The sequence below is a fragment of the Astyanax mexicanus genome, chromosome 5 (genome assembly GCF_023375975.1).
Source record: "Astyanax mexicanus isolate ESR-SI-001 chromosome 5, AstMex3_surface, whole genome shotgun sequence".
Taxonomy (NCBI): Eukaryota; Metazoa; Chordata; class Actinopteri; order Characiformes; family Acestrorhamphidae; genus Astyanax; species Astyanax mexicanus.
The window spans coordinates 54,801,245-54,826,587 of NC_064412.1; the positions used below are offsets into that span (position 1 = coordinate 54,801,245).

General features: G+C 37.3%; 2 protein-coding genes across 7 annotated transcripts in view; one reads left to right on the top strand and one right to left on the bottom strand.

Annotated features, from left to right (window-relative positions):
* The window catches only part of szt2 (SZT2 subunit of KICSTOR complex), a 124,614-nt gene extending 106,759 nt beyond the window's left edge, over positions 1-17,855 (bottom strand). For 4 of the 6 annotated variants that reach the window (XM_022675383.2, XM_022675384.2, XM_022675385.2 and 1 more), the window contains exons 1-26: positions 17,677-17,855; positions 16,225-16,350; positions 15,484-15,657; positions 14,488-14,658; positions 13,813-13,938; positions 13,327-13,483; positions 12,853-12,959; positions 11,902-12,112; positions 10,528-10,698; positions 9,437-9,668; positions 8,412-8,541; positions 8,078-8,223; positions 7,730-7,882; positions 7,281-7,395; positions 6,793-6,998; positions 6,339-6,575; positions 5,111-5,204; positions 4,810-4,898; positions 4,403-4,571; positions 3,462-3,576; positions 3,232-3,351; positions 2,883-3,086; positions 2,637-2,734; positions 2,130-2,268; positions 1,486-1,746; positions 471-675 (exon numbers count right to left, since the gene is read on the bottom strand). In XM_022675383.2, the coding sequence (XP_022531104.2) occupies positions 471-675; positions 1,486-1,746; positions 2,130-2,268; positions 2,637-2,734; positions 2,883-3,086; positions 3,232-3,351; positions 3,462-3,576; positions 4,403-4,571; positions 4,810-4,898; positions 5,111-5,204; positions 6,339-6,575; positions 6,793-6,998; positions 7,281-7,395; positions 7,730-7,882; positions 8,078-8,223; positions 8,412-8,541; positions 9,437-9,668; positions 10,528-10,698; positions 11,902-12,112; positions 12,853-12,959; positions 13,327-13,483; positions 13,813-13,938; positions 14,488-14,658; positions 15,484-15,657; positions 16,225-16,350; positions 17,677-17,700 (3,980 nt within the window). In that variant the 5' untranslated portion in view covers positions 17,701-17,855. The remainder of the gene's footprint in view (positions 1-470; positions 676-1,485; positions 1,747-2,129; positions 2,269-2,636; positions 2,735-2,882; positions 3,087-3,231; positions 3,352-3,461; positions 3,577-4,402; positions 4,572-4,809; positions 4,899-5,110; positions 5,205-6,338; positions 6,576-6,792; positions 6,999-7,280; positions 7,396-7,729; positions 7,883-8,077; positions 8,224-8,411; positions 8,542-9,436; positions 9,669-10,527; positions 10,699-11,901; positions 12,113-12,852; positions 12,960-13,326; positions 13,484-13,812; positions 13,939-14,487; positions 14,659-15,483; positions 15,658-16,224; positions 16,351-17,676) is intronic. The other 2 variants (XM_022675382.2, XM_022675380.2) reach the window with 2 other exon arrangements.
* A 360-nt stretch (positions 17,856-18,215) lies between these two features.
* Positions 18,216-23,113, top strand: med8 (mediator complex subunit 8). The gene is made up of 7 exons (XM_007244160.4): positions 18,216-18,316; positions 19,403-19,524; positions 19,636-19,780; positions 19,878-20,018; positions 20,755-20,842; positions 21,536-21,772; positions 22,910-23,113. Exons 1-7 carry the CDS (start codon positions 18,311-18,313, stop codon positions 22,978-22,980), a joined length of 810 nt encoding a protein of 269 aa, XP_007244222.2. The 5' UTR covers positions 18,216-18,310; the 3' UTR covers positions 22,981-23,113.
* Positions 23,114-25,343: the final 2,230 nt, after the last annotated feature.

The following is a 25,343-nucleotide window of genomic DNA, read 5'->3' on the forward strand; positions in this document are numbered from 1 at the left end:
TGTGTTTTATTATCAAGTCTAAAGTCAGTGCAGTTTTGTTTTCCCACAAAATCTTACAGCACTTCATTGAAGCTTTGCTGAATATAACTTTTATGGAGATGCGAATTTCATTTTCCAGCAGGACTTTTGTCTTTTGTATTTTGTATTTTTTTGTTTTTTTGTATTTTCTGACACACTGATTTTTAAGTTTTATTGGATGTAAGCCTTAATCATCAACAATAAAATAATATAATAAACGTTTAAGATAGATCACTCTGTGTGTAATACATCTATAAAATATATATAGTATATAGTTTCACATTTTCAACTGAATTACTGAAATGAAGTAACTTTCCAATTATATTAAATTTTCTAACATTTCTACCAAAAGTTAAAAAGTAAAGTCCTTAAAATGACAGAACATTCTCAGGTAAAAGTAATCCAGCTCCAGCAGGTCTGATGTGAGTGTATGAAGGTGAAGGCTCTGTTACCTGAGGAAGACGTCTCTGGGTTGACGGCTGGAGTTTGGGTGGACCAGCTGATCTTTGAGGGACTCTAGAGAGCAGTTATAGATGTAGACAGGACAGCGCGGCCGGGCCGCATCTCCCACACTCTGCTGAGACAGCTGCCGGCCGAAGCTGATGCGACAGTCCTGCCTCTGGGGTTCAGCAAACTGCACTCCATTATTCTCCTCTACTGAGTATAAACCAGAGTACAGAGAAAAGCACAGGATACAAATGATCATAAGGGGGAAGTCAATGTAGATATAAGAAATGTCACAAAGGGAAGTGTAACAAAAAGGACTATCAAACAAGTGTTACTTAAATAAATGTATTGTATGGCGTCACATCAATGCGTGTTTTACCATTTTGTGTGTGCAAATTAACTTCTCGTGAGCACAAATCTGAAACTTGCGAGCAAAAAAAAGTTAAAGTGAATCGTGCGACAGAATATCGCTCTCGAGCTTCATTTTTCTCCTCTCGGGTGATTTTTTAAATCTCAAATTTACAATTCTCCTCGCACGACATGCAAATTACTCGAGTTTTAAAAAGGGTGGTTTTGACAGTTTGGGGGCGGGGTCCGGGTCACCTGCCTTTAGAGAATGATATTGGCTTATATCTCCAGGGTTTGTGACGGACCGCATACCTCCAAGAGACAGAGGAGGGCGGAGAAAAAATGACAGCAGATAAGTTAGCTAGCTAGCTATGCTAACATCCAAACAACTGGCCCTCCAGCGCGCCCGCTCTGTCTGCCCAGGTTCAGTGCCTGGAGCGACAGGAAAAATGAAGCTCGAGACCGATATTCTGTTCAGCGCGCAAACGATTCCCTTTTTTTTTGCTCGCGAGTTTCACATTTGTGCTCACGAGAAGTTCATTTACACACACAAAATGTTAAAACACTCTGGTTAATTTTTTTCACCTGTTATTTTTGCGCCCCTGACTTTTAACATTGATGTGACGCCATAGTATTGTACATTCTTATTAGAATAAGAATAAGAATACCTACCTGTACTCCCATTGGTCTGTTCTGTCAGCTGTTTCTCCTCATACTCCCCCTGTCCTGCTGTTGGAGTTTCAGGAGTTGAAAGTAACGGAGCCTCTCCTGATTCAGTCAAAGTCTCGGTGTCTTCAGGTCCGTTAACTGAGCTGCTGATTGACCCACTATGTGAATGGTTGTTTCCTGTAGTGAGTGTCTCATCCTCATCATCACCTGTTCCATTGGCGTGAGGTTCGATTCCCAAACCGAAGGACATTAAAGTTTGCACATCTGACAAAAAAACAAAAGCAAATTTATATATTATTATATAAATTTTTTCTTCCAATTTAGCTAAGCCAATTTAGCTAGGCCAATACTCAGTTGTATATCCTGCATCACTAGTGATGCTACAACACAAGGAGGGTGAAGACTAGCACATGCCTCCTCTGATACATGTGAAGCCAATCACCACCTCTTTTTGAACTGCTGCTGATGCAGCATTGCCAATTAGCATCACAGCGCTAACGCTCGGAGGAAAGCACAGCAAACATATCGATTCTCATACAATATGTACCTCTACAGGAAATGCATTTAAATCACTGTCATTTTCTATACACTGAGTTCAACATTAACAGTTCTGTAGCTGTAAATGAATGCTTGCTGGAAGATGGTACCAGTGAAAGTAGCTGGGAGGAAGACCAGCAGGATTTGCTGAGGGCTGATAGACTTAGCGTAGCATTTCCACAGTGGAGTTGTGCTCTCTGGATCCACCACAGCAGGCTCTTCATCCACAAGATCAGCATTACTGAAACTCTGCCAATTCATACACACACAAATCAGCATCAACAAACACCATGCACAAACACACAAACACATACAAAAAAAAAAATATATATATATATATATATTTCTGGGCAGGAGGTAAAAATAATTGTGTAGTGTTGTATGCTTGGCAAACACTTAGTATAATATCTCAGTGTAAATTTGATACTTTTCAAATTTAGACTTTAAATTTAAATTTAAATGTAAATTGTGTGAATAAATGAGTGATAAGATACTTCATTGTACTGCAAAACCTTGAATTAGTGTTATAAGTTTAATGACAATAAAGTTGGACTAAATTTAGTTAAATTACATCAATAGAAATCAATGAAAAAATTATGGTAAAAAATGTGATATACCTGCAGAGTGCTGGTGGAGCCAGTCACTTCTTTACTGCTTCCTATTGTGTTCAAGGACAATACTGTATCCTGCCTCTCAGGTGGTTTCAGGCACTCTTCTACACAAACACACACACACAGAAAGAAAATCACTATCAATAATTAACTTACCCCACCTGTCAATTGTTCTTTCCCTTTTTTATAACACAGGATTTGGTTATAATAGCAGTGTAATATGTAATGGTTATGGTAACACTAATGCATTACCTTTGATCACAGGTAAAGAAAACGGAGCCATGTGGCCATCCCTCTCTCTCTCCAGTATATGATGCATGAAGGTCACATGGTCTCCATCAGCCAAAGGTATCTCCCGGTCACTCAGCTCATTCTGCAGGGAGCTGTGGAAGAGGCTGAGCAGCAGCTCATTGGGCAGAGAGGTTGAACTCTGAACAGAGTCTTCAGTCGTGTCTGCTACAAAGGCAATAACACATACACACACACACACACACACACACACACACACACATTACACATAAACACACAGTGTTGGGCATTTAAAACTAGTTTTAGAGTAAGAGGTATATTAGCAGGAGAGTGAGCATGTGAGTAGGTCTACCTTTGCTAAAGGTGAAGAAGAACAGCTCAATCTGCTGGCACTTGGGCAGGAGCTTCATCAGATCAAACTGAAAAGGCACTGTGTGAATCCCATCAGCAGGAGCAACAGTTGGATCCTCAACTACACGTAAAATATAAACATTAATGTATTTATATACATTTATATATATATATATTTATATACATTTATATGTTCATGCACCACTCAGAATGTGTGTATGTAATTCTAACCTGATGCATCTTTGCTCCCAATGAAAGGGTGCACCTGATCTTTGTTCAGACACAGCTGAATGAGGTACTCGAACGTCATCATAGTGGACATGCAGGACAGGTCACGAGGAAAGATCTGCATATAGAAGAATAACACAACAATTATATGACTATAGATGTGTTCTGTACGAGACATGCAAACCCAAATTGCAATTAGAATTTCTGTATCTAGAAATGAGCAGTGATGTCAAGTAATCTAGTACGTTACTATTTCCAATCCAGTAATCAGATTAAAGTTACTTATCCAAGTCACTGTGCGTTACTATTTTGTCATTTTCCTTAGTAAAAAGATATGTACGTATTGTCACTTTATTGCTGGAACTTTTACAATGGTTGCTAACGGCTGCAACCACGCAAAAATAGCAAAATTCTAGCAAAGCTAACAAGCTAACAGGCTAAAACTAGCACTCAGGCTAAACACACACACACTCACACACACACACACACTAATAGACAGCAACCCCCCCTCTCTTTCCACCTCACACACACACTCACACACAGGCAGCTGGTCATTGGTGCTACCATTATTACTGATCAGTGTACAGTACAGCATTGTTCAATAGGATCCAATTGGAAAAGCCAACAAGATATAAGATATTTGTGTGTGAGATCCTAAGACGCAAATAAGACAAAAGACCAGTTATTACATTTTTTGCTGAAAATAAAAAAAACGAGTATACAGTGATATCTTCACTCCTGCCAAATGCAAAATTGAGTTTTGGGAGGGTTTTTATTATATTTTATTATTTTATTTGTTTGTATTTTTCCAGCTTGTGGTGCTCAGTCTTGGATTAATGCTAGCTTGGCCAAAATACTTGGTTGCTTTATTTACTTATTCGGCATCATAAAAAAAAAAAAAAAACTAGGCTTCATATTGTGTTAGTGTGTGTAATGATACTGACGGCCTGAGGGATCTCCTGGTACGTGAGGTTCCTGAAGTGTCTGTGCTGCTCAGAAGGACTCCAGACCGTCCCGCTCTGCGGCTCTACCCAACACTCCGTCACCAGGTTCAGCTCCGTGTCCACGTCTATGGCCTCCACCTCTGTGTCGTTATCATCATCTGTAGAGAAACTGGAGACGAGGACAAAATTAAGAATTGTGTACCTAGAACCTAGGATGTGTTTCCAGGTATTTATCCCTATTTTAATAACCACAATTGTTTTTTTTTTCCTGAATGATAAATGCTTCTAAAAGGAGGAAGTCATCATGCCAGAAAACCTTCAGCATATTGAAAGTTATTTATGTACACTGTGTATAAATGGGATCCTTACAAAAATATAGTATAATGTTTGGTATTATATGATCTTACCTGTCCTTGGTGGAGGTGGAGTGGGGAGGGAAGAGAATGTACTGGACGATGCAGGTGTGGTGGTCGGCGTTCAGAGCTGGAGGAATCCCCTGCACCAAAAAAATTAATAAAATAAAATTAATACAGGAAGGAGCTTTATGGATGGTTATGATGCAGCACCAGAACAGCAGACCAACAGCAAAGGACCCATATTGGGAATTTCTCGTTTGTGCCTTACATAGGAGTCAATATAAGCAAAATACTCCCTGTTAGCTTGGGTGAGTATTAACACATATTATGTCCCTGTGCTTTAAAGTACAACCTTGGGTGTTTTGACGGCCATTGGCAGTTCTATCACCATGTTGACGATTCCTTCTCCACTGGCTGCAAAATGGAACCCTTCAGATAGACGAATCCTGTATAAAACAGCACAAGACAAAACAAATCAAAACTCACGAGGGCTGTGTATTGGCAAGAACCTGGCAATGTGATTGTTGTGACAGTTTTCTCCAAAAATATTGGAACAGTGAAGCCAATTCCTTTTCTGCTGTAAACTGACAATATTTGGGTTTTACATTACCGATAAACTGGGTTTTAACTGTATAGGCTTTGCATTTATAGTTAGAGGAGTAACCAACATGAAAACCAGAGAGCTATGAGAGTCTATGGGTGAAAACCAAGCAACTGTGAAGCTGAGAGAAGATAAAAAATCAATCAGAGCCATTACAGCACAAGTACTGGACATAGCCAGTACAACCGGTCAGTTTAAGGATTATTAATTATATTTTCTGACTGTATGCAAAATGAAAAAAAAAGAAAATTTGATGTAAAAACTCATTATTTCATTTTTTTAATGTAGTGCAGTGTAAAATAATTAAGTTTTTATCCATTTTTCCAATTTTAGGATTTTTTTCTCTGTCGCTGAAAAACGTAATCTTTTTTTATTTTCTTTTTTTTTCATTTTTGTATCCTGCAATTTGAAATATACCACCATATTTGTGTACATAATACACAAAAATGGACAAATCTGAAAATTAAGAGAAAATTCAACTTTTCATTTTTCTTAAAATTCTGTTTGAGAAAGGCAGAAACAAAAAAACTAGATAATTGAAAAATTTGGATAAAAACACATTTTTCCTTTAATGTACTAAAAAAAAAATAATAATAAGTTTTATACCCAATTATTATTTTTTTCCCCCCAATTTAGCTTGATATGGTCAGAAAATTAAACTGCTAAAGGTTGCACTGACCACAACCGTTTGGAATGTCCTGAAGAAGAAAGTCATCACTGGTGTACTAACTAACAGACATCAAACAGGTAGACCAAGGAAAACCACAGCAGTTGATGAGAAACATTGTGCGTACTGTAAAATAAAAATACTCTAAAATAAACTCTCAAAATTGTCTTTAATTAAAATGAATCATAAAACATAAAACAACTGTTTTTTGAGAAATTATACACTATTACAAACCATAACGTAGCATACTTCAATATATAAATATTTTCTTGCATCCTTAAAACCTTTTTTTAACTGTGTAACTGGACTCACTCAGAAAGCATGGAGAGGATGTGGGCGACAGCCTGTAGAGAGACAGCAGCCGCCGGCCCGGTCTGCACCGTCCACACCCAACGCTGGTGCAGGAAGTAGCGGGACAGCGAGGCCAGTGTGGAGGAAGCGGTTCGGCTGGCTGCTACATTGAGGGGAGCGGCCATGCTGGGGGGCTGAGCGAAGGGCTCCATGCTTAAAATGAAGGGCATTCGGAAATCCATGGGCAGCTTCTCATACCTGCCACAGAAGAATGGAACAATTTTAAAAGAGTTAGGAGTAACCAACACAGCATTTTTGCGTGGCTTTGTAAAAAAAAAAAATGCACAGAAAATTCTACATACAGTGTGGAATTATGGATGTAAATCAAACACTGAGGGCATTCAGTCTTCCTAATTTAGCAGTACATCATATTAAGAATTTTTTGGAAAAGCTTTACATTTACATGCTCTCTTACCTGATCAGTAGTTTCTCCAAAGGCTTGTTGAAAATGACGACGCATGGCCGGTCAGACAGTGCAGGTTTTGGTGCAGGGAGAGGAGGGGACTTGGAGGGAGAGGCATTACCCAGAACCTTCCGCTTGGTCTTTGGTGTGGCTTCTTTACTCTGGACGCGATGAGGAAAACGCAGCCTGAGAATCTGCTCTCGCAAGTCATCCACGATCTGATATAAGGGGAACAGAACAGAGAACACATTCTTAAATCTCGTGAATATACCCAACTGGGCTGATTGATACACTCTTAAGAGGGGTATCCAGTTACTGTTCTGATTTTCACTGTGCTGGGATGAGTGATGGGCTCTCAATAGGGGTATGCAGTTACTGTTCTGATACTCACTGTACTGAGCTGAATTATGTACTCTTGAGAGAGGTATCCAGTCAGTTATTTTAAACGTTTTTACTCTGCTTTCCCTACAAGTTAGCATCATAAATATGAGAGTGAGTACCTTGTTCCTGGTGTGAGCCATCGTTCCTATCGGGAAGCCCAAACGTAGCACCATGCAGGGGGCTTTGGAGATGAGACGCACCAGATAGAAGGAGATAGGCATTTGATCAGCAGTACTGTGGAGGGAAGAGGGATTATTACTATTCAAAAACTACTATTTAGCTAAACTACTACTGGATTACTCTTCATGCATCTTTAATTATTTTTTCTTTTACATGCTAACGCTACTGTACTTACAATGCTGCACATCTAGAAAGTCTGAGGTGTTCTGTATTTCTGCAATTCCATTTTAACACTGGAACTGTGTAAAATTGCTAGTCATAAAAGAAAGTCATAAGTCTTGCTTTTACCCCACAAGACAGCTTTCCTTTACTGATGCACCTGAGAATTCTACACTGGTGCTTTGACAGCATATAACCAGTCCAGGTGTATCTGGGTGCTGTATGTTACCTGTAAATGAGTTTAACATAGGAGTAGCCCTCAACCAGCACAAAGCTGCTCCAGTCCCGCAGCAGGGATGTCAGAGCAGAATGAGCTATCCTGCACTGAACGGTGCTGAACCTGCCGTTGCTGCTCGCGTTGTGCACGTGCTTCGGAACGGGCCTACAGAAACGAGACGCAGGGAAAATTAGCAATAACCCCGACAGATAATATTTACCATTCTTAAGATTTAATAACAATGTTTTTGGAGCAACTTTGTGAAGATTTATGCATGCAGTATACAGAATGCTAAATTGAGGGATATTATAGGGTTAACAAAACAAGTCTACTCAGTTCAAATGAACCAGAATAACTCACATGTCATGCTCCAAAATAATGGCGATTCGGTGCATATGTAGCCAGCGCTGCCAAAAGTTGGCGTCCATGGACAGGATAGGCTTCCAGTAGAAAGCAAACTGTGATTGGCTTGAGTCTTTTGAGCCACTGTGCTGCAAGGAGAGGACCTGAAAGGGAACAGGTTCATGATGAGAACACAATCGTTACATGCTCTCCTCCTAGTGATCCATTTATTTACCACCTGGGAAAAGGTATAAGGTATTATCATTTGGCTAAATGTACATTACCATCCATTACTCCAGATTCATGCTTGTAATTCTTTATAAAACAACAGATGAATTATAGTAGAGCTTACCGGTGTGGTGGATCCAGGTGGGATGTAGAAGAGCGGCACACCATTTTTGGTGCTCTCAGGAATTGTGTAGTGTTCTTGGATGGAGTTAAAGGACTGCAGGTGCACCAACATCTGGTCTGTTTGATTAATGCTGCAGAGAAATAAGACAGAGTCACTTAATAACAGATAAAAGCAGCAGAACATCAAAATGCTGTGGGTATAAAAAGGCATATTTATATTATTTTATTGTTTTAGATTTATTTTTGCCAAGTTTTGATTTGATTTGATTTGTAATTTTACTGTATTTTTCGCATTATAAGGCTCATTGTATTATAAGGTGCACTGTATTAAGAGACACTATAAGGAACTTGTAATTCAGCAGGTCTCGTCTGAGTGTAAATCTACACAGATTTCTCTTTATTTGGGTGAGCAAAGCGCTTCTGTTTATTTATAGTAAGCTTAAGGTTAGATTACTAAATTTCTCCAACACTAAGGCTGGAGCATTAGCATTAGCGGCTAACCGCTCCAGCAGGACTAGCCAGGGTTAGGAGCAGGCTACAGGATGATAATACTCCCTTCTAAACAGGGAAAAAGCAGTTAGCGGCTAATGCTAATGCTATGTTAGCCCGAAGGCGAAGTGGCTTTACTGCTCCTTAATACTTGACTATAAAATTCATACATAAGACACACTGAATTATAAGGAGCACTGTCGGGAAATTAAAGGATTTTAAGTGCAAAAAAAAATGCAATATAAAATAATACAATACAATAATACTGTATTAGTAGTTTGCCTTATGAAAAACTAATTCCGCATGGATGCATATATAGCATAAATCAATGCATTCGATACAGGTGGAAAACACACGCATATCTCAAATATCAGTCCAGCATTTTGTAGCTTTCATAAGACAAGGCAAAAGTCACGGGACAGGATATTCTAGCTTAGAATCACAGCTAATAATACACTATAGCTGAAGACTTTAGCTGAGACTGATCCAGGCGTGTGTAATGTAAATACGGTATGAGCTCAGTGTTTCAGGACTGACCCCTGCAGTGTGTTCCAGAAGCGGCGTATGACGGAGGTCCGGTAGGGGCTGGTGATGGGTTTGCGGAGGGTGCAGCTGATGTCGTGCAGGATGTCGTAGCTTCCCTCTATCGTTACCTCCACCCACGTGGTTCGCTTAGCCGGCAGGAGCGGCCAGGAGGCCGTCGCAACGTACTCTATACGCACGTTATGCTTCCACAGCAACACCAGCTTCACTTCCAGCTGAGTACCACCTAAAGAGAGCGAACAGGAAGCAAATACAGACTGAAATCAGAAAATCTCTTCAATATTTTGTTTATTTTTCTTCTAATTATAATAATCTAAAATAATAATGATAATTATAATACACTGCAAGTCTAAAAATGAGTGAAATAAGACTTAAATCTTAAACTTATTTTCTGGCTTAAATTTGTACACAAAAAAAACAGAAAAAAATTACTGGTGACTTTTTGTGCTTTTTTTTTGTTCAAATTACTTAAAATAAGGTGGACAATCTAAGTAAAATTGAATAAGATTGTTATTTCTTTAATAAGTTAAACAATCAAGTCAACAATTCTTATCAGAAAAAAAATATGATTTTTTGCTTAATTAAATAATTACACTTGCTATAATGAATTTTTTTGCAGTGTATATGTTTATATTAACTGCCAAAGGGGGTGAGCTAATGTTTCTTAAAATAAGCAATCTGACGATCTTAAAATCATAGAAGTACAACTTAAATTAACTAAAAACAAAAAAAACAGATTTTATTTCTTAAATATAGACACAATAATAAGATGAACTATTTGATCTTATTATAAGCTCAAATTACAATTAAAATAAGGTTAAAATTAGGTTAAAAGTAAGATATCGGATTAAGGTTGTTAACATGTATTTCATTTATTACATTTATTGCATTAAAATTTATATTTTGGTGTTTTTGCAGTGTAAAAATAAAACTTCAAATTAATCAATTATGAGCATTTTTTAATCTATTTTTGTGTTGTTATTGATAGTGTCATATCAACTTCATTTATTTGCTTCATTGAATATCTTCAAATAGTTCAACCTTAACACATTCCCTCCATATTTATCTTTTATTGTGCTGTTTACCCTTGATGAAGTTGATTTCTCGGATGGTGTATCCCTCTCTTAGCCTGACGGACACGACGCTGACCAACTCCGCATGAACTTCCTTCTCTGTGTGTTTTTTCCTCCTCAGAACCAGCGCAGGGTTTCCACTGGCCGACACCAAGTGCTCATTAAACAGCTTGTGCTGAGAGACTGAAAGCAGAACACACAAAAACACACAATAACACACTCAAACATACACTCATACACACACACATGGATGTGCAAAGGAAGAACACACAGATAAATAATAAAGAGAGATTAAAAAAACGAGTGTATGGGTAACTCTCTCTTTACACACAGCAGTAAGAGAGAAGAAAGACAGTGTAGTCAGTGCAGTTTTGTTTTCCCACAAAATCTTACAGCACTTCATGTTTCTCTCTGCTGACAACTTTTATGGAGATGCGGATTTCATTTTCCAGCAGGATTTGGCACACTGCCCACACTGCCAAAAGTACCAATTGGTCTTATATAATATTCTAATTTTAGAGAGATCACTCTGTTTGTAATACATCTATATAATATATAAGCTTCACATTCACATCCACTGAACCACATTTATTCATTCACACACAGTCTGTCACATTTCCTCCCACCGAGGCACAGCTGTACTGTGGCATCTTTCACCAATTACTGGATGTGAAAGTAAAAAGAAACCTCAGTTAGATAGACAGACATTCTCACTTCCTGCACTTTCACACTCTTCTGAAGGTTATATGAAAGATATGTGTTTGAGTGATTTTAAAGGAAACAGCAGAATAAATATTACACATTTTCTATATACAGTACAGGCCAAAAGTTTGGTCACACCTTCTCATTCAATATGTTTTCTTTATTTTCATTGTAGATTCTCACTGAAGCATCAAAACTATGAATGAACACATGTGGAGTTTTATGTACTTAACAAAAAATGAGCTGAACCTCCACAGTCACCGGACCTGAACCCAATCCAGATCAAGGTTTGGGGTGAGCTGGAGCACAGAGTGAAGAAGGCAAAGGGTCAACAAGTGCTAATAAACACCTCTGGGAACTCCTTCCTTCCTTCCTTCCTTCAAAACTGTTGGAAAACTTTTCATTTCAGGTGGCCACCTCTTGAAGCTCATTGAGAGAATGATGCAAAGAGTGTGCAAAGCAGTAATCAGAGCAAAGGGGGGCTATTTTGAAGAAACTAGAATATAAAACATGTTCTTTTTAGTTATTTCACCTTTTTTTGTTAAGTACATAAAACTCCACATGTGTTCATTCATAGTGTTGATGCTTCAGTGAGAATCTACAATGTACATAGTCATGAAAATAAAGAAAACGCAAAATCATGCCTATTAAAAGGTGCTTAATGTTGGTTCTGGATGCACTTACAGCAGTAATAGTCTGGATTGATGGACTCGCTGGTGCGGAGGAAGGAGTAGGTGAGGAAAGCCCGATGGTAGGTGTTCATTTCCTGCCCTGCCTGGGCAGACTCTGGGCATGTAGACATGTAGGAACCGAAGGTGGCCATCGAGATGAACTTCATCAGCTCCACGTTGGGGATGTAGCCAAAACTGCAGTCGTACGAGTAAGCCCCGCCCACCTAACAAACACAAACAACAATTTCTCAAAATGATCATTTGTATTGGTTATATTATTTGAATTATACACTGTATATACACACTGACCTACGACCACACTGTTTATCAGTTATCACTGTTTTTTTAAAGGTTTAGAGTTAAAGAGGAGGAAAAAATAGGATCTGTTTTACTCCATTGCTGTTTTGTTTGTTGCTGCGCTGTTTGGCTTGTAAGCGCTGCATCGTTGCTAGGTTACCTGTATGTGGCAGAGCAATACATGGAGAGCTTTGGTTACAGTGCATTACCAGCTGATAACGGCACTCATAGACTGCCTCTCAGCCAATCGCATTGCAGGGTTGGAAATAACTGTGGTATAGTTTAATTTTAACACCATTTTATGCCACTGCTATAATGATAACATAATAACATAGTAATGCAATAACGCATAACAACTTAAACAAAGTAGACAGGTTATGCATGATAATGGTAATATCAAAGTCAGCTAAAATGATTGCGATCATGTCTACATATTGTGTTATTGTAACAGGCCTAATTATATTGTTAATTCTAATAACTACTAATAATTAAAGTAAATGCAGCTTTTTCATCGTTAATGCCAATTATTGGGCATTAAGGTTTTATACAGTGTTTAAAAATAGCATTAAACTAGCATTAAACTTTAAACAACTGTGGAACCTTAATTTGTGTTTGTGGTGCAATATAGAACCATTTTAAATATAAATATTTCAATAATAAGCTCTACCTGCACAAAGGAGCAAGCGATGGTTCCACTTCTCAACTGGTTGAGCAGAGTCTCACACACCGCCACATCCGGCACACTCGTCACTCCGTCAGTGATGATTATTATACCTGCACACAATCGGTTTAATGTTTAAATATTATTTTATAGAAGGATTCCTCCTGAAAACTACGGGATGTGGTTGCTATGGTGCTGCTATATGGATTATAATATATTCCAGGGGGTTTCAATATGGCTGCAAGGTTATTGTGCTAAGTGGTTGCTAGGTGCTTTCTATAGTGATGTTAGGTGGCTGGTATGGTGGGCTAAGTGGTTGTTAGGTAGTAGATATTGTGTTGCAAAGTGGTTGCTTTGGTTGCTACTGGTTGTTGTTAGGGTGTTATTAGGTGGTTATTAGGTGATTACTTTGGTGAATGACATCAGTTAATTTTAGGTTGCTAGGTTGTTGTCGTAATTAATTTGTGTGTCATTTGTTACCTGCGGTAGAGTTTGGGGGGAGGAGCTGAAGGGCTAGTATCCCCTGTCGGACCATACTGACCAATCCCACGTCTGCAGTTACCATGGAAACACCCTGCTTCCTCTGCAGATGCTCCTCCATGGCATCAACGGCAAGGGTGGAACAGGTGCAATCACACTGAATAAAAACACAAACATTTAATTCATGTTGTTTCAATCCATTTAAAAAAAAAACATTTTTTATTCATCACTTTTTACAACAGACATTGCTGCTTCTTTATTAGTGACACAGATTTCAGATAATTTCACAATGCAATTTTTTGCAAAACTAATGTTTTAAAGGTATCCTGTCTATTTTTATTAGTTTGCAAACCTAAAAAAAAAGTGTAATAATGCGCTGTGTTTATATTATCTAGCACTGTTCTAGACTCTGTTCTGACTGTTTTCTTGATTAAAACAGCATTGACAACATCAACAAGAGTGAGATCTGGTTGGTGAAACACTTGCCTGGTTATGCTGCTGCTGTAAAACCTCAGCGATGTTGTTCTCCACAGCGCGGAGCTGCTTGTAGATCAGATGTAGAAACTGGTCCAGGTCTGCTGTGCAGTCCAGCTGGCTTCCCTGAACCAACACCTGAAGAACAGGATTAAAATTTAAACACAAAGCCTCAACACAACAACAAAAATAAAACAATAAAGACGTTTTATCACAATCACAATAAAGTACTTCTGAGATACTGTAATCTATCCTTAGCCATATAATTTGTCTCCTGCTATACAGGATTTAAACATTTAATCAATCTAGAGAGCCTAATCTAGTTTTTGTATACTTTAATTAATACTTTATTTAAGTTTAGTATGTGTTTGATCACTGTCTATCTTGATATTAAGTGTATTAATGACTACAGCTCTCAGAGCACCTTAAATAAAGCTTATCTTGCACTTACAACCTGTGCCCACCTTAAAATAGACAAATCATAGAAAAAAGCATTTTCTGCAGGAAAAGTAGATTGGTTGCACAGCTAAAGTGGTTTCCAGTTGTTGCAGTGATGTGGCTTGGTAGCTGCCATGGTCAACCATTACTAGGTGGTTGATCGCAGTAGAGAGAAACGTGTGTCATACTGAAAGTGTGATGTCATCCGCTCTTAATCCAAGTGATTAGAGGGAAGTGTGATGTAATGACCTGGTGTGAGCTGAGGCCGACGATGGAGGAGTATGCCAGGATGGTGATGAAGATTTCAGGCTGAAACAGGAAGTCTGTGCCGGGAATTTTAAACGGAGCAGCCAGTCCAGCCAGACATCTCGAGAGGGCATGGAAGACTTCATCAAAGATCATCTCGCCTGTGCTGTCATCCTGCACAACACAGAGAATCACAATCACATCAAACGTAAGGAAAAAAACAGCCTATTATACTGCTGTAGCTTTACATCACTGACTAAAATATATATATATATATATATATATATATATATAAGTGGATTTTACTACCCAGATGGTTGATACGTCTTTCCTAAATGGTTTCCATTTGTTGCTAGATATTGACTATCTCAGGTGGTTGTTAGGTGGTTGCTATGGTATCCTAGATGGCTGCTAAGGTGTTGCTAAGGGGTTGCATTCCTCGGTGGTTACCATATCTTTCTTAAATGTTTGCTCAGGTGGTTGCTATGGTGTGGCTGAGAGGTGTCGCACAAGGTACGGTATTCCATGTGGCAAATGCTATGCTATGCTATGGCACCTAACAAGTGCCATCATTCACCGCAGTAACCACCCAATAACAATGACAAAGCTGCTACATGTAAGAGGTTCTTGGCTGGTTGCTATGGTGTTGCTATGTGAACACAAGATGTGTGCCATAATGTTGTGAAGAGGATTGTCATGGCATTCAGCTGCAACTGTTCATACAATAACCCATATGGTCGGTCAGGTGTTGGAAAAAAGCTAGTGTGATACCCCATATAGATAGTTGTTACCATAGCACCCCATTCACTTTGTGATCTCCAGGCGCTGCATATTAATACAATAATTTAAATTGAAAATGTGAGACTGCTGCTCCAGCCTTATCTTTAATCAAGGTTTGCACTAAACACACACACACACACAGTTTAATGAAGAAAAAAAAAAGATAATTAATGGAGTTAGAAGATTAATGGATGGTTTGAGCCAAACAAGCAACTTTACCACAATCCCGGTGGAGGGGCTGAGGTCCAGCTCAATGATAAAGCGGTACCGCCGGGCCAGGAAGGTGACCCGTGTGGACGGCACCAGCAGGTACGGCATGGAGGTGTGAGGAGAATCCGGCTGCCATCCTTTTGGCAGAATACTGAGAATATCCAGTTCATTCTCTGATTTGAGCTACAAGCACAACATATTTTTCCTGATTACTGACATTTATTTACTCTTTTTATCTAAGTCTATTTAAATCAGTAATAAATGTAATATACTGTATTATCAATTCAAACATAACACCCTGAATGTGACTTTAAGCCAAAATAAGGAGTACAAGTAATTACTGTATGCTTTAGAATGTGCAAAAGTGCCTCTGTAGAAGATGTACATTAATTTTTCATTTAAAATAAAAAAATATGTAACTAAATTGTAATGTATCCTAATTGCATAGGAATTGTGTATCAAAAACAATCCATAGCACATATTTATCATAGCATCTTTAATATTTATAGTTCATAGTTATTTTTTATATTTCACTCTATTTTCGCAATATTTAAATATATATCATTTAAATAAATGATGTTATTTCTATCATGCAGCCCTAACAACAAATTACCTGTAGGCTAATCTCACGTAGGCCAAGCATACATACCATTTCTATTCTATGCATTTTAACATTATCTATCAAAAACATTAAAATAATCAAATATGACACAGTGACTCTATTCAGTACCATTCTGCCCGATCACGTACCAGCTCAGACTTTGGGGACGGCCGGATGACCTGGTTTAACTTGCTGAGGAACCAGGATAGACGCACATTTCTTGATATGTGGTAATCTTCTTTCATCAACAGGTAAACCTGGTCTGCCTCCTCCACCTGCAGAGAAAACACAGCCAGGTTTTTACAAAAAAAAAAAAAAACACCACAGATATGTTCAAGTGCAGCATCACAGACAATTATGATTTATATGATCACTATAACAGTGCTATTGTTTAGGTTATGTGTTTATTCTTTTTGTAAAAAAGAATAAATAAGGTGGGCCTCCACCTTATTGTAAACACAAGCTTAAATAAAGATTAACACCAAATAAAGAGAATTAACACCAGCAAATTAGCAATACCGTATCACTAGGCCTGCCACGATACCAATATTTTGTGGAAGATATAGTGTCCCGGAAACTATTGCGATAAACAATATTACAGTCATTTTAAGACCATTCAAATGCCACTTATATTATATATAATATATAACTCACCCAGATTGAGAAATAACCCCCAGTTATCCACTGCAACACACCAACCACAAGTATTTAATGGTCATAATACAACTATATTAGTGTTTATCATGATCATTTTTCTGGAACAATATATTGTGACAGGCCTAAGTAAAAGTGTTAAAAACAGGCGGTGAAGGTGAAGAGTACAAAATGAGGGCTCTCTAAAATAAGAGCACACCTCTGTAGCTAACAAATCTATAACGAGACTATTATAAAGGTCAGCTGATAAAGAAAATAAACAAATAGCAATTTATCAGGCAGCTGCAAGTCACTGCATGAACCAGTGGATTAAAAACTGTTATCTCTCTTCACATAATTAACGTTATGGGTTTATAGAAAGTAGATTAAATTACTTGAGGGTTCAAATAAATAAATCAATAAATACATGCTTGTGCAGAGATTTACTATATGAGACTTCTTGCTTTTTTTAAAAATCTGAACATTGCAGTGAGATGTGGGAACCACTTTAGGGAGGGGCTGGTAAACAACACTGGCAAGCTAATATGACAGGATATTGTGTGTGTGTGTGTGTGTGTGTGTGTGTGTGTGTGTGTTTAGTGGACTTATATAGCTACTACAACATTATATTTAATTTTCTAAACACTGGTTCTCATCTTTTTATATTTATGTTACTTCTTTTTGCTTTATTCAGATGAAAACTGCTATAAAAAGCTATAAACTGCCTTTCCCATGTCTGACCAGGTTTAGAGTAAATTAGTTTTATAATAAACATCCCCTAAAAGTTAAAATTTATATTTTTCACAGCAGAAATATTAAGTTTTAGACACGCAGAGCTCTGAAATACACTTTCTTTAACTAAGCAGTAACTGACCCAGCCTCTGTAATGATTTATAAATCACAAGACTGTCAGTAAACAAGTTCAGCAGAGCAGAGTAAACACATAAACAGCATTAGCGCGGCTTTACCTCAGAGTCCGGCCTGTCTGCCATGCCTGGTTTCGCATTACTGGCGAATTCTCTGCTTCCCCTTCAGCTTCTGTTAACAGAATAAATTAAATTAGCGCTGCTGGTATTTTTATTTCTATTTATCACCGCCAAGTTCGCCCAGCTGTCTGCAGTTAGCTTAGCATAAAGCTAAACAACTCCTCCGGAGCGCTAAACAGTGAACACCACTAGTGATTTAAATAATGTCAAAATAAAAGTCCTCATCCGGTCAAAGCATATTGAAGTCATATTAAAGCATACAACTCTTGAAAAAAATAAGAGACCACTTAAAAATTATTTGATTTTACCAAATATTTTTATTTTTTTTATTTCAGCCATTGCTCAATTTCTGCAAAAAATGTTCTAAATTATATATTTTTATTTGGAATTTGGGAGAAATTCCATTCATTCATACTAGAGACCAAAATAAGACTTCATCATTTTAAAATGAATGACAAAAAAGATTAAATGAGACATATAACATATTGATAATGGTGATACATGAACGTATTAGAGGGGACTTCTTTTTGTGTTTTGCAAAGCGGGATGTCTGGGCTCTGTGTTTCCGGTATTTCTGGTGTTTGGTGGTTGGGAGCTGCGCTGCTTGTGAATAAAGATGCAGGTAAAACTGAAATATTTTGTAATTTTATTATTTTTTACCGCTTATTAGTACCGTCAGGGTCATTCCTACATAACTTCTGAAGGTGTTATTCGGGGGCTGAATTGATGTTAGTGTGTGTTTAGGCGAGTTTACTGTGTGTAAAAGCGCTGTATGCAGGTTAGCCTGTGTTCCTTAGATTTAATAATAAAACAAGCCTAAAATCTCCTCTTAATTCCACTCTTACTGATATAAACTTTAATTCAGGTTCTCTGTAGTACGTATGATCTCAGATTTTAGCAATACATTGTTAACTAAATGTAATTATGGCTCATCGTAGTTGAACTTCACTGTAAAGAGACCATGTCCATATATCCCCCAAAAAACTTATTGTGACTAATATTAGTAATGGGCGGTGTGACCAACAAATTTATATCAGGGCTTTTATATAGCTGTCTGCCTTATTTTACTGTTAGATGTACATATTAAATAAACATTTGGGCTTTAAATTAAGGGCTTGATTACTATTGGGTTTACTTTGTCCTACAAAATTACACCATAAATATTAATAAAATAAATATTTTAAATAGTTCCATAAACACTATAAATAGAACTAAAATACTTAATGTTTAAGTATTCAAAAAGAGATAATCCTCAAAAGCTCTATTGCACAATTGAAGCCGTTAGAGGCATTACAGTATTAAAATCAGCCACTATTCCCCTTCTTTCTCCAGTAAAAAATATATATTCAATAAATTCAGTCTCTGTTCCTGAGTGAATAATTGCTTCTATTTCACTCTAAAAAAAAAAAACTCATACAGTGAGGAACAGCAGCAGGAGCTCCCCAGATAAAGTGTTTTCTTAATCAATTAGTTTGCCCACTTATTTAGTTAAATGTTTTTGTATAGTTAAATGTTTTTGTATAGTTAAATGTTTTTTGGTAAAATTGCTGTTTTTATCTGCACAAATAAGAAATATAAACAAATGCAGATTTTTGATCACAATAATGCATATATGCAAACCGAATGGGGTTCAAAATAGACCAGCATTCTAGTTTAAAATAAGAGATTTTAACATGTGGTCTGAAAATCGTTTTCTTTTTTTTTTCAGCAAAGAGAAGAGAAGCAGTTGGAGGCGTCTGTGGAGTCTCTGATTTCTCGCGTTGCACATCTGAAGAATTCTCTGCAGAGCTTCATCTATAAGCTGGAAAATGAATATGACAGATTAACATGGTGAGTATCAGGTCATGGCTTACATTACATGTAAATATATACATTAAATAGCCATAGATAACTATATTGCTATTGATAACTGCTCATGCAGATGTGTTTCGTTTATCACAGGCCTTCAGTGCTGGACAACTTTGCCCTTTTGTCAGGGCAGTTAAACACAGTGAATAAACTGTTAAGAAATGAGAAAACTCCATCTTACCGGAACCAAGTCATCATTCCTCTGCTGCTGTCGCCAGATAGAGACGAAGATTTAGCGGTTAGTATCTGTATCTCTTTCTGATATCGTTATGATATCGATATATGTCTGTAAACAGGGGCTAAATTACATCCTAATTTGTGTTCCTTCTATTCAGAAACTCACAGAGCAGAGGGTGCCTGTGTTCAGTCATGAGATTGTTCCGGATCACCTCCGGACAAAACCGGACCCGGAAGTGGAGGAGCAGGAGAAACAGCTGAGTGTAGAAGCTGCCAGGATTGGACCTGAAGTAGCTCAGGTACTGCATTAACAACCATACACTGTACTGTCACATGAGATGAAATGTATTTGAAAACCTACTTCTATGTTGTTTTTGTGTTTCATATTGCTATTGCTCCATATATCAATATTACTTTAATAACTAACTCTGTGTATGTATTAGTGCATCTATAAAAGTAGAATATTATTAAAAAGTTACTGTGTTTCAGTAATTCAGTTGAAAAATGTGAAACTCTTATATTATTTAGATGTATTAAACACAGAGTGATCTATTTTAAGCATTTATTTATTTTATTGTTGATGATAATGGCTTATATTATATACACATTATATTATAAGACCAGTTGGTACTTTTGGCAGTAAGGGCAGTGTGCCAAGTCCTGCTGGAAAATGAAATCCGCATCTCCATAAAAGTTGTCAGTAGCAGAGGGAAGCATGAAACCCTCTGAACTTAATAAAACACAGTGGATCAACACCAGCAGATGACATGTCTCTCCAAACCATCACTGATTGGTGGAAACTTCACACCTCGACCTCGAGCAGTTTGGACTGTGTGTCTCTCCACTCTTCCTCCAGACTCTGCTTCCTTAATTTAGAAATGAAATTTAAAATAAAATTTACTGTTGATCAGTGATGATAATATCTTTTATGAGTGCCCTGCTTCTCAGTGGTCAGCTTACATTTATTTATATATTTTTTGTCTTCCTGTAACAGTACTGAAAACTAATCAGTGGTTTGTTTGTTTGTTTAAACAGAAACAGATCCAGACTATGAATAAACTGTGTTCGAGTCTGTTGGAGAAGCTCAACAATCCTCGTGATGATCGAGAGGCAGAAACTGCAGGTGAGTTCAAAGTTGTGTTGTGTTTGTGGTGTTACCTACAATGCCTTGCAAAAGTATTCTGAACTTGAACTTTTCATCCTTTTGCCACATGTCAGGCTTCAAACATGAAGATATGAAATTGTAATTTTTTGTGAAGAATCAACAACAAGTGGGACACAATCGTGAAGTGGAACTGCTGTTCACAAACCATCCAACCTGACTGAGCTCGAGCCTTTTTTTGCAAGAAAAAATGGGCAAAAACTTCAGTCTCTCGATGTGCAAAACTGATAAAGAGAAAGACCCCAAGCGACTTGCAGCTGTAATGGCAGCAAAAGGTGGTGCTACAAAGTATTAACACAAGGGGGCTGAATAATATTGCACGCCCCAGTTTTCAGGTTTTTATTTAAAAAAAAAAAAAAGTCTAAATATCCAATAAATTTCATTCCACTTCACGATTGTGTCCCACTTGTTGATTCTTCACCCAAAAATTACAATTTCATATATTTATGTTTGAAGCCTGAAATGTGGCAAAAGGTCGAAATGTTCAAGGGGGCTGAACACTTTTGCAAGGCACTGTACATTCATACCATAAATGTGACCATTATGCCTGTGTTGCTTTACACTGTGTTCTTTATGTGTATGTGTGTGTGTGTTTGTGTGTGTGTTTGTGTGTGTGTGTGTGTGTGTGTGTGTGTGTGTGTGTGTGTATTTTAGCTATACGGCAGAACAAACCCTCGTTCAACCCGACAGACACCACAGCCCTGGTGGCAGCAGTGGGCTTCGGGAAGGGGCTTTCTAAATGCAGACCCCCCGGCCCTGTCAACACCGGCCATCCCGGTCAGCCCATGATGACGGGCGGACCCACACTGCAGCAGGTCACCATCGCTGGCACCTCTGGGCACCAAGCGGGCATGGGGGCATCAGTGGCTCAACAACAGCCTGGACAACCTGGTATGATTAAATTCGTTCAAATAGGAGTAAATAAGTAAATAAAAAGTAAAAAAAAAAACAGTAATTTTATTAAAATATTAAACTGAATATTGCGTTTTTATAATTTATCATTACTAAATATTGTGTAAAAGCCTACAATAACACAAACAGCCATGTGTAGCAAAGAACTAAAGCTACCTTTTTCAGTAATTTTGTTTAAAATGTGAAACTTATATATATTATATATGATCTATTATAAGCGTTTATTTCTTTTATTGTTAATGATTGTAGCTTACAGCCAATGAAAACCCAAAAATCAGTGTCTCAGAAAATTAGAATATTATATACTGTAAGACCAATTGGTACTTTTGGAGCAGTGTGGGCAGTGTGCCAAGTCCTGCTGGAAAATGAAATCTCCATCTCCATAAAACTGTCAGCATTTAATTCTTCCCTCTGCTGACTTTTATGAAGATGCAGATTTCATTTTCCAGCAGGACTTGTCAAACTGCCCACACTGCTCCAAAAGTACCAATTAGTACGAATCAGTAGTAATTTCACCGAAAGGATATTACTGTATTCACACTGGTGCTGGGTGGTTAATCAAATGAATGAATACATTTTTGCTAATGTTTGCTTTTTTTTTATTTTATTACAAGTTTTGTCATACTTGCATTTTTCTCACTTGAAAATAAATGTAAAAGAAACATAGTAGAATAGTTTGCATATTTGATCGTTCTAAATGGTGATTTTATTATTTATTTGACATTATTTTACATTATCGCCCAACCGTAATTTACACCCGCGCTAATGAACTGCACCAAGAGTAAAAATGAAAGTCTGATTTAACCCGACTAAAAAGTACAGGTGTGAAAATGCCCTTAGTGTGAAACACGTGAGCCTAAGGTGCGCTACGCTGCAGCTCATACATACTACTGTAGTGTTCAAAATTAGAATAATTGTTTTAAATAAAATAAAAAAATCTTTTAGATTGTATATATATGTATCTAATCTATTTTTTTTTTATCAGGCTTAAATAATTAGTAAGAAGATTTATTTTTAATTGACGTATTATAAATGATAAACATAGGTGTACATTAATACTATTTATACTTTTATAACATTAGGAAAATAAAAATATGTTGTTTAATTTCTTCCCAGGAAAAATGCCGAGCAGCATTAAGACGAATATCAAGTCGGCCTCTGGTTCAATGCATCCTTACAACCGGTGAGGGGCTGGACTCTAACTGAACCCTAAATACTTTACTTTCTCTCTTTCTTTTTCTTTCTTTTTTTTCCAGTTTTTTTGTATTTTTGCCTGATTTATTGAATGGGTTTCCAAATAAAAGATTTGCTTAAACAAAATGAGTGTTCTTATCCTGTGTTCATATACAGTGTTATGCTGTGGTATCATTTGCACGCCCTTAAAATAATCCACCATCAAGAGAACACCAAGGTTATAATAGGTTTGAATTTTTCGTTTTAGTTTAATTTAATTTCGTTTTGACCTTTTCTCCTCAAATTCAGTTAGTTTGAGTTAAGTTTATTGTAGAGTTGGTTTGGTTTTTTTATATTCATTTTTATTTTTAAATAAAGCTTAATTTTTGTTCAGTTTTCATTAGTTTTAGTATTAGTTTTAGGCTATTTGGAGAGACTTCATGCATCGTTGAATCTAAATAGGATTAAGCATTCAGTGCAAAAAAAACAAAAAAAAACAATCATACCTAAGTCTAAAATAAATGAATAAATCATTTGGATATCTTGTATTTTTATGAAGCTATGATTTGAAATACAGTACATTTTTAAGATTTTCCAGACACATTAGGTCTATTTGCACACTATTTGCAAGTATCTCAAAGCAGTGCTGGGCGATATGGGAAAAATCATATATCACGATAACGTTATATATCTCATGCTATACCACATTAAAGTATGTTTTCAGTTATTCTTCGACAAATATGACAAAATAATATCATTGCTCACTTTTTTACTTTATTTCAAAGTGACGTTAAACCAAACTTTCACAAATGAGAATTACTACCTTTTAGTGCAGCAATATATATATATATATATATATATATATATATATATATATATATATATATATATATATCTCAAATTAAAACAGATGAGGTAGATGCAGTAGCTATTTATTTATTTATTTATTTATTCAAAATTAAACAGGTATTTAAATTGAGTTATCAAATTAACTCAACAAACATTTTTTGATGTGTCCGTCAATTTGCTAAGTGCGGACCACGCCTAAAGAAGTAGAGAAAGAAGAAGGAAAAAGGGGAGGGAACTCAGGGAAATTTGGGCTGGAGTTCTGAACTGCGTGCTGAAGAAGCGTGCAGTTATATCCCCCCCTTTTTATTTAATGAGAAGTGGAAGAGTAGAAAAAGGGGGTTGTTGGGGAGGAGGTGGGTTGCGAACTTTCGTCACGAGAGATAGTTAGTTAGGGGAGGTATTTATAGGACGGTTGATTGATACGGGGTGGAGTTAGAACGTAGAGTTCGGGCGTGGTCCTTCTCCCAAACTTTTGTTATTACATAACATCATATAACGTAAAGCAGCGTCACGTTGCAAAACCACATTATAAAGCTTTTTTTGCGAAGATGACTTTATTATCACTTTATTATCACGCCAATACATTTCATCATAGCCTACTTTATATATTTGCATGAATAATTGATGAAATTACTGTAGAAACGATATTTATCGTCATATCGCACAGCACTGAATTTTATTAAGTATCGGAAAGGAAATCGATGGTATCGAACGGCACTAATTTACAGCTGGTACATTGTGGTTCAGGCAGGTTATGTTCTGGCATTAACCAAACCCAGACTCGTCCATCAGGCTCCCAGATAGAGAATCGTGATTCACAATGCTGTAGCCATCCCTATAAAGAAACAATGAGAAAAGGAAAATTTTATTTAAATAAAAATAATGATATATTCTGGTGTTAAAAACTTATTTTGTTGTAAATAAAACCCGAACTTTAAAGAATGGGCTGTGAAGTGTAGAGCTGTCAGACTGGTTTTGTGGCTGCGGTCTCTGTGGGAGGGGTTTATCAGGAGCAGCGTTATCTCAGCAGTCAGCAGTGAGGAGTTTGGGCTGTGATGGCCTGCAGTTATTTTGAAGCCAGCCTATATTTTCTGCGTTCCCCCGAATGCAGCAGTGGTGAGGGTAACGTAGCCGGACACTGCTGCGTCTGGCCTCATAATGTCACTTTAGCTAAAGGAAGGAGGGGGGGGGTTGGTGCTGACCGTGGGGAGGGCGTGCACTGCCTGGGCCGTGTCCACTCTCATTCACATCCAGCCCTGCCAACACAACCTGGAACAGCAATTACACACCTATTGACCTACATCCAGACCCTGCTCTCAAACACAACTCAGAGCGTTACCTACTGAGACTACAGTCTGTGTGAAAAAAAAAAAAAATGTAATTTAAACTACTTTTCAGTTTTTTCCCAGGCAAAAATGTCAGACTTTAGATTTCAGTACATATAGAACTACATATACTACACATATTTTCTACACTTTATAGAAAATATGTTTCTAAAAGCAGGGTCAGACACTACATAATAATCTTT

Bases quoted from the DNA above. Each gene is read 5' to 3' on its own strand.
- med8 (XM_007244160.4), top strand. The intron at 19,525-19,635 runs GTGAGTATCAGG...CGTTTATCACAG, and splicing joins GAATATGACAGATTAACATG to GCCTTCAGTGCTGGACAACT. The intron at 20,019-20,754 runs GTACTGCATTAA...TTGTTTAAACAG, and splicing joins TTGGACCTGAAGTAGCTCAG to AAACAGATCCAGACTATGAA.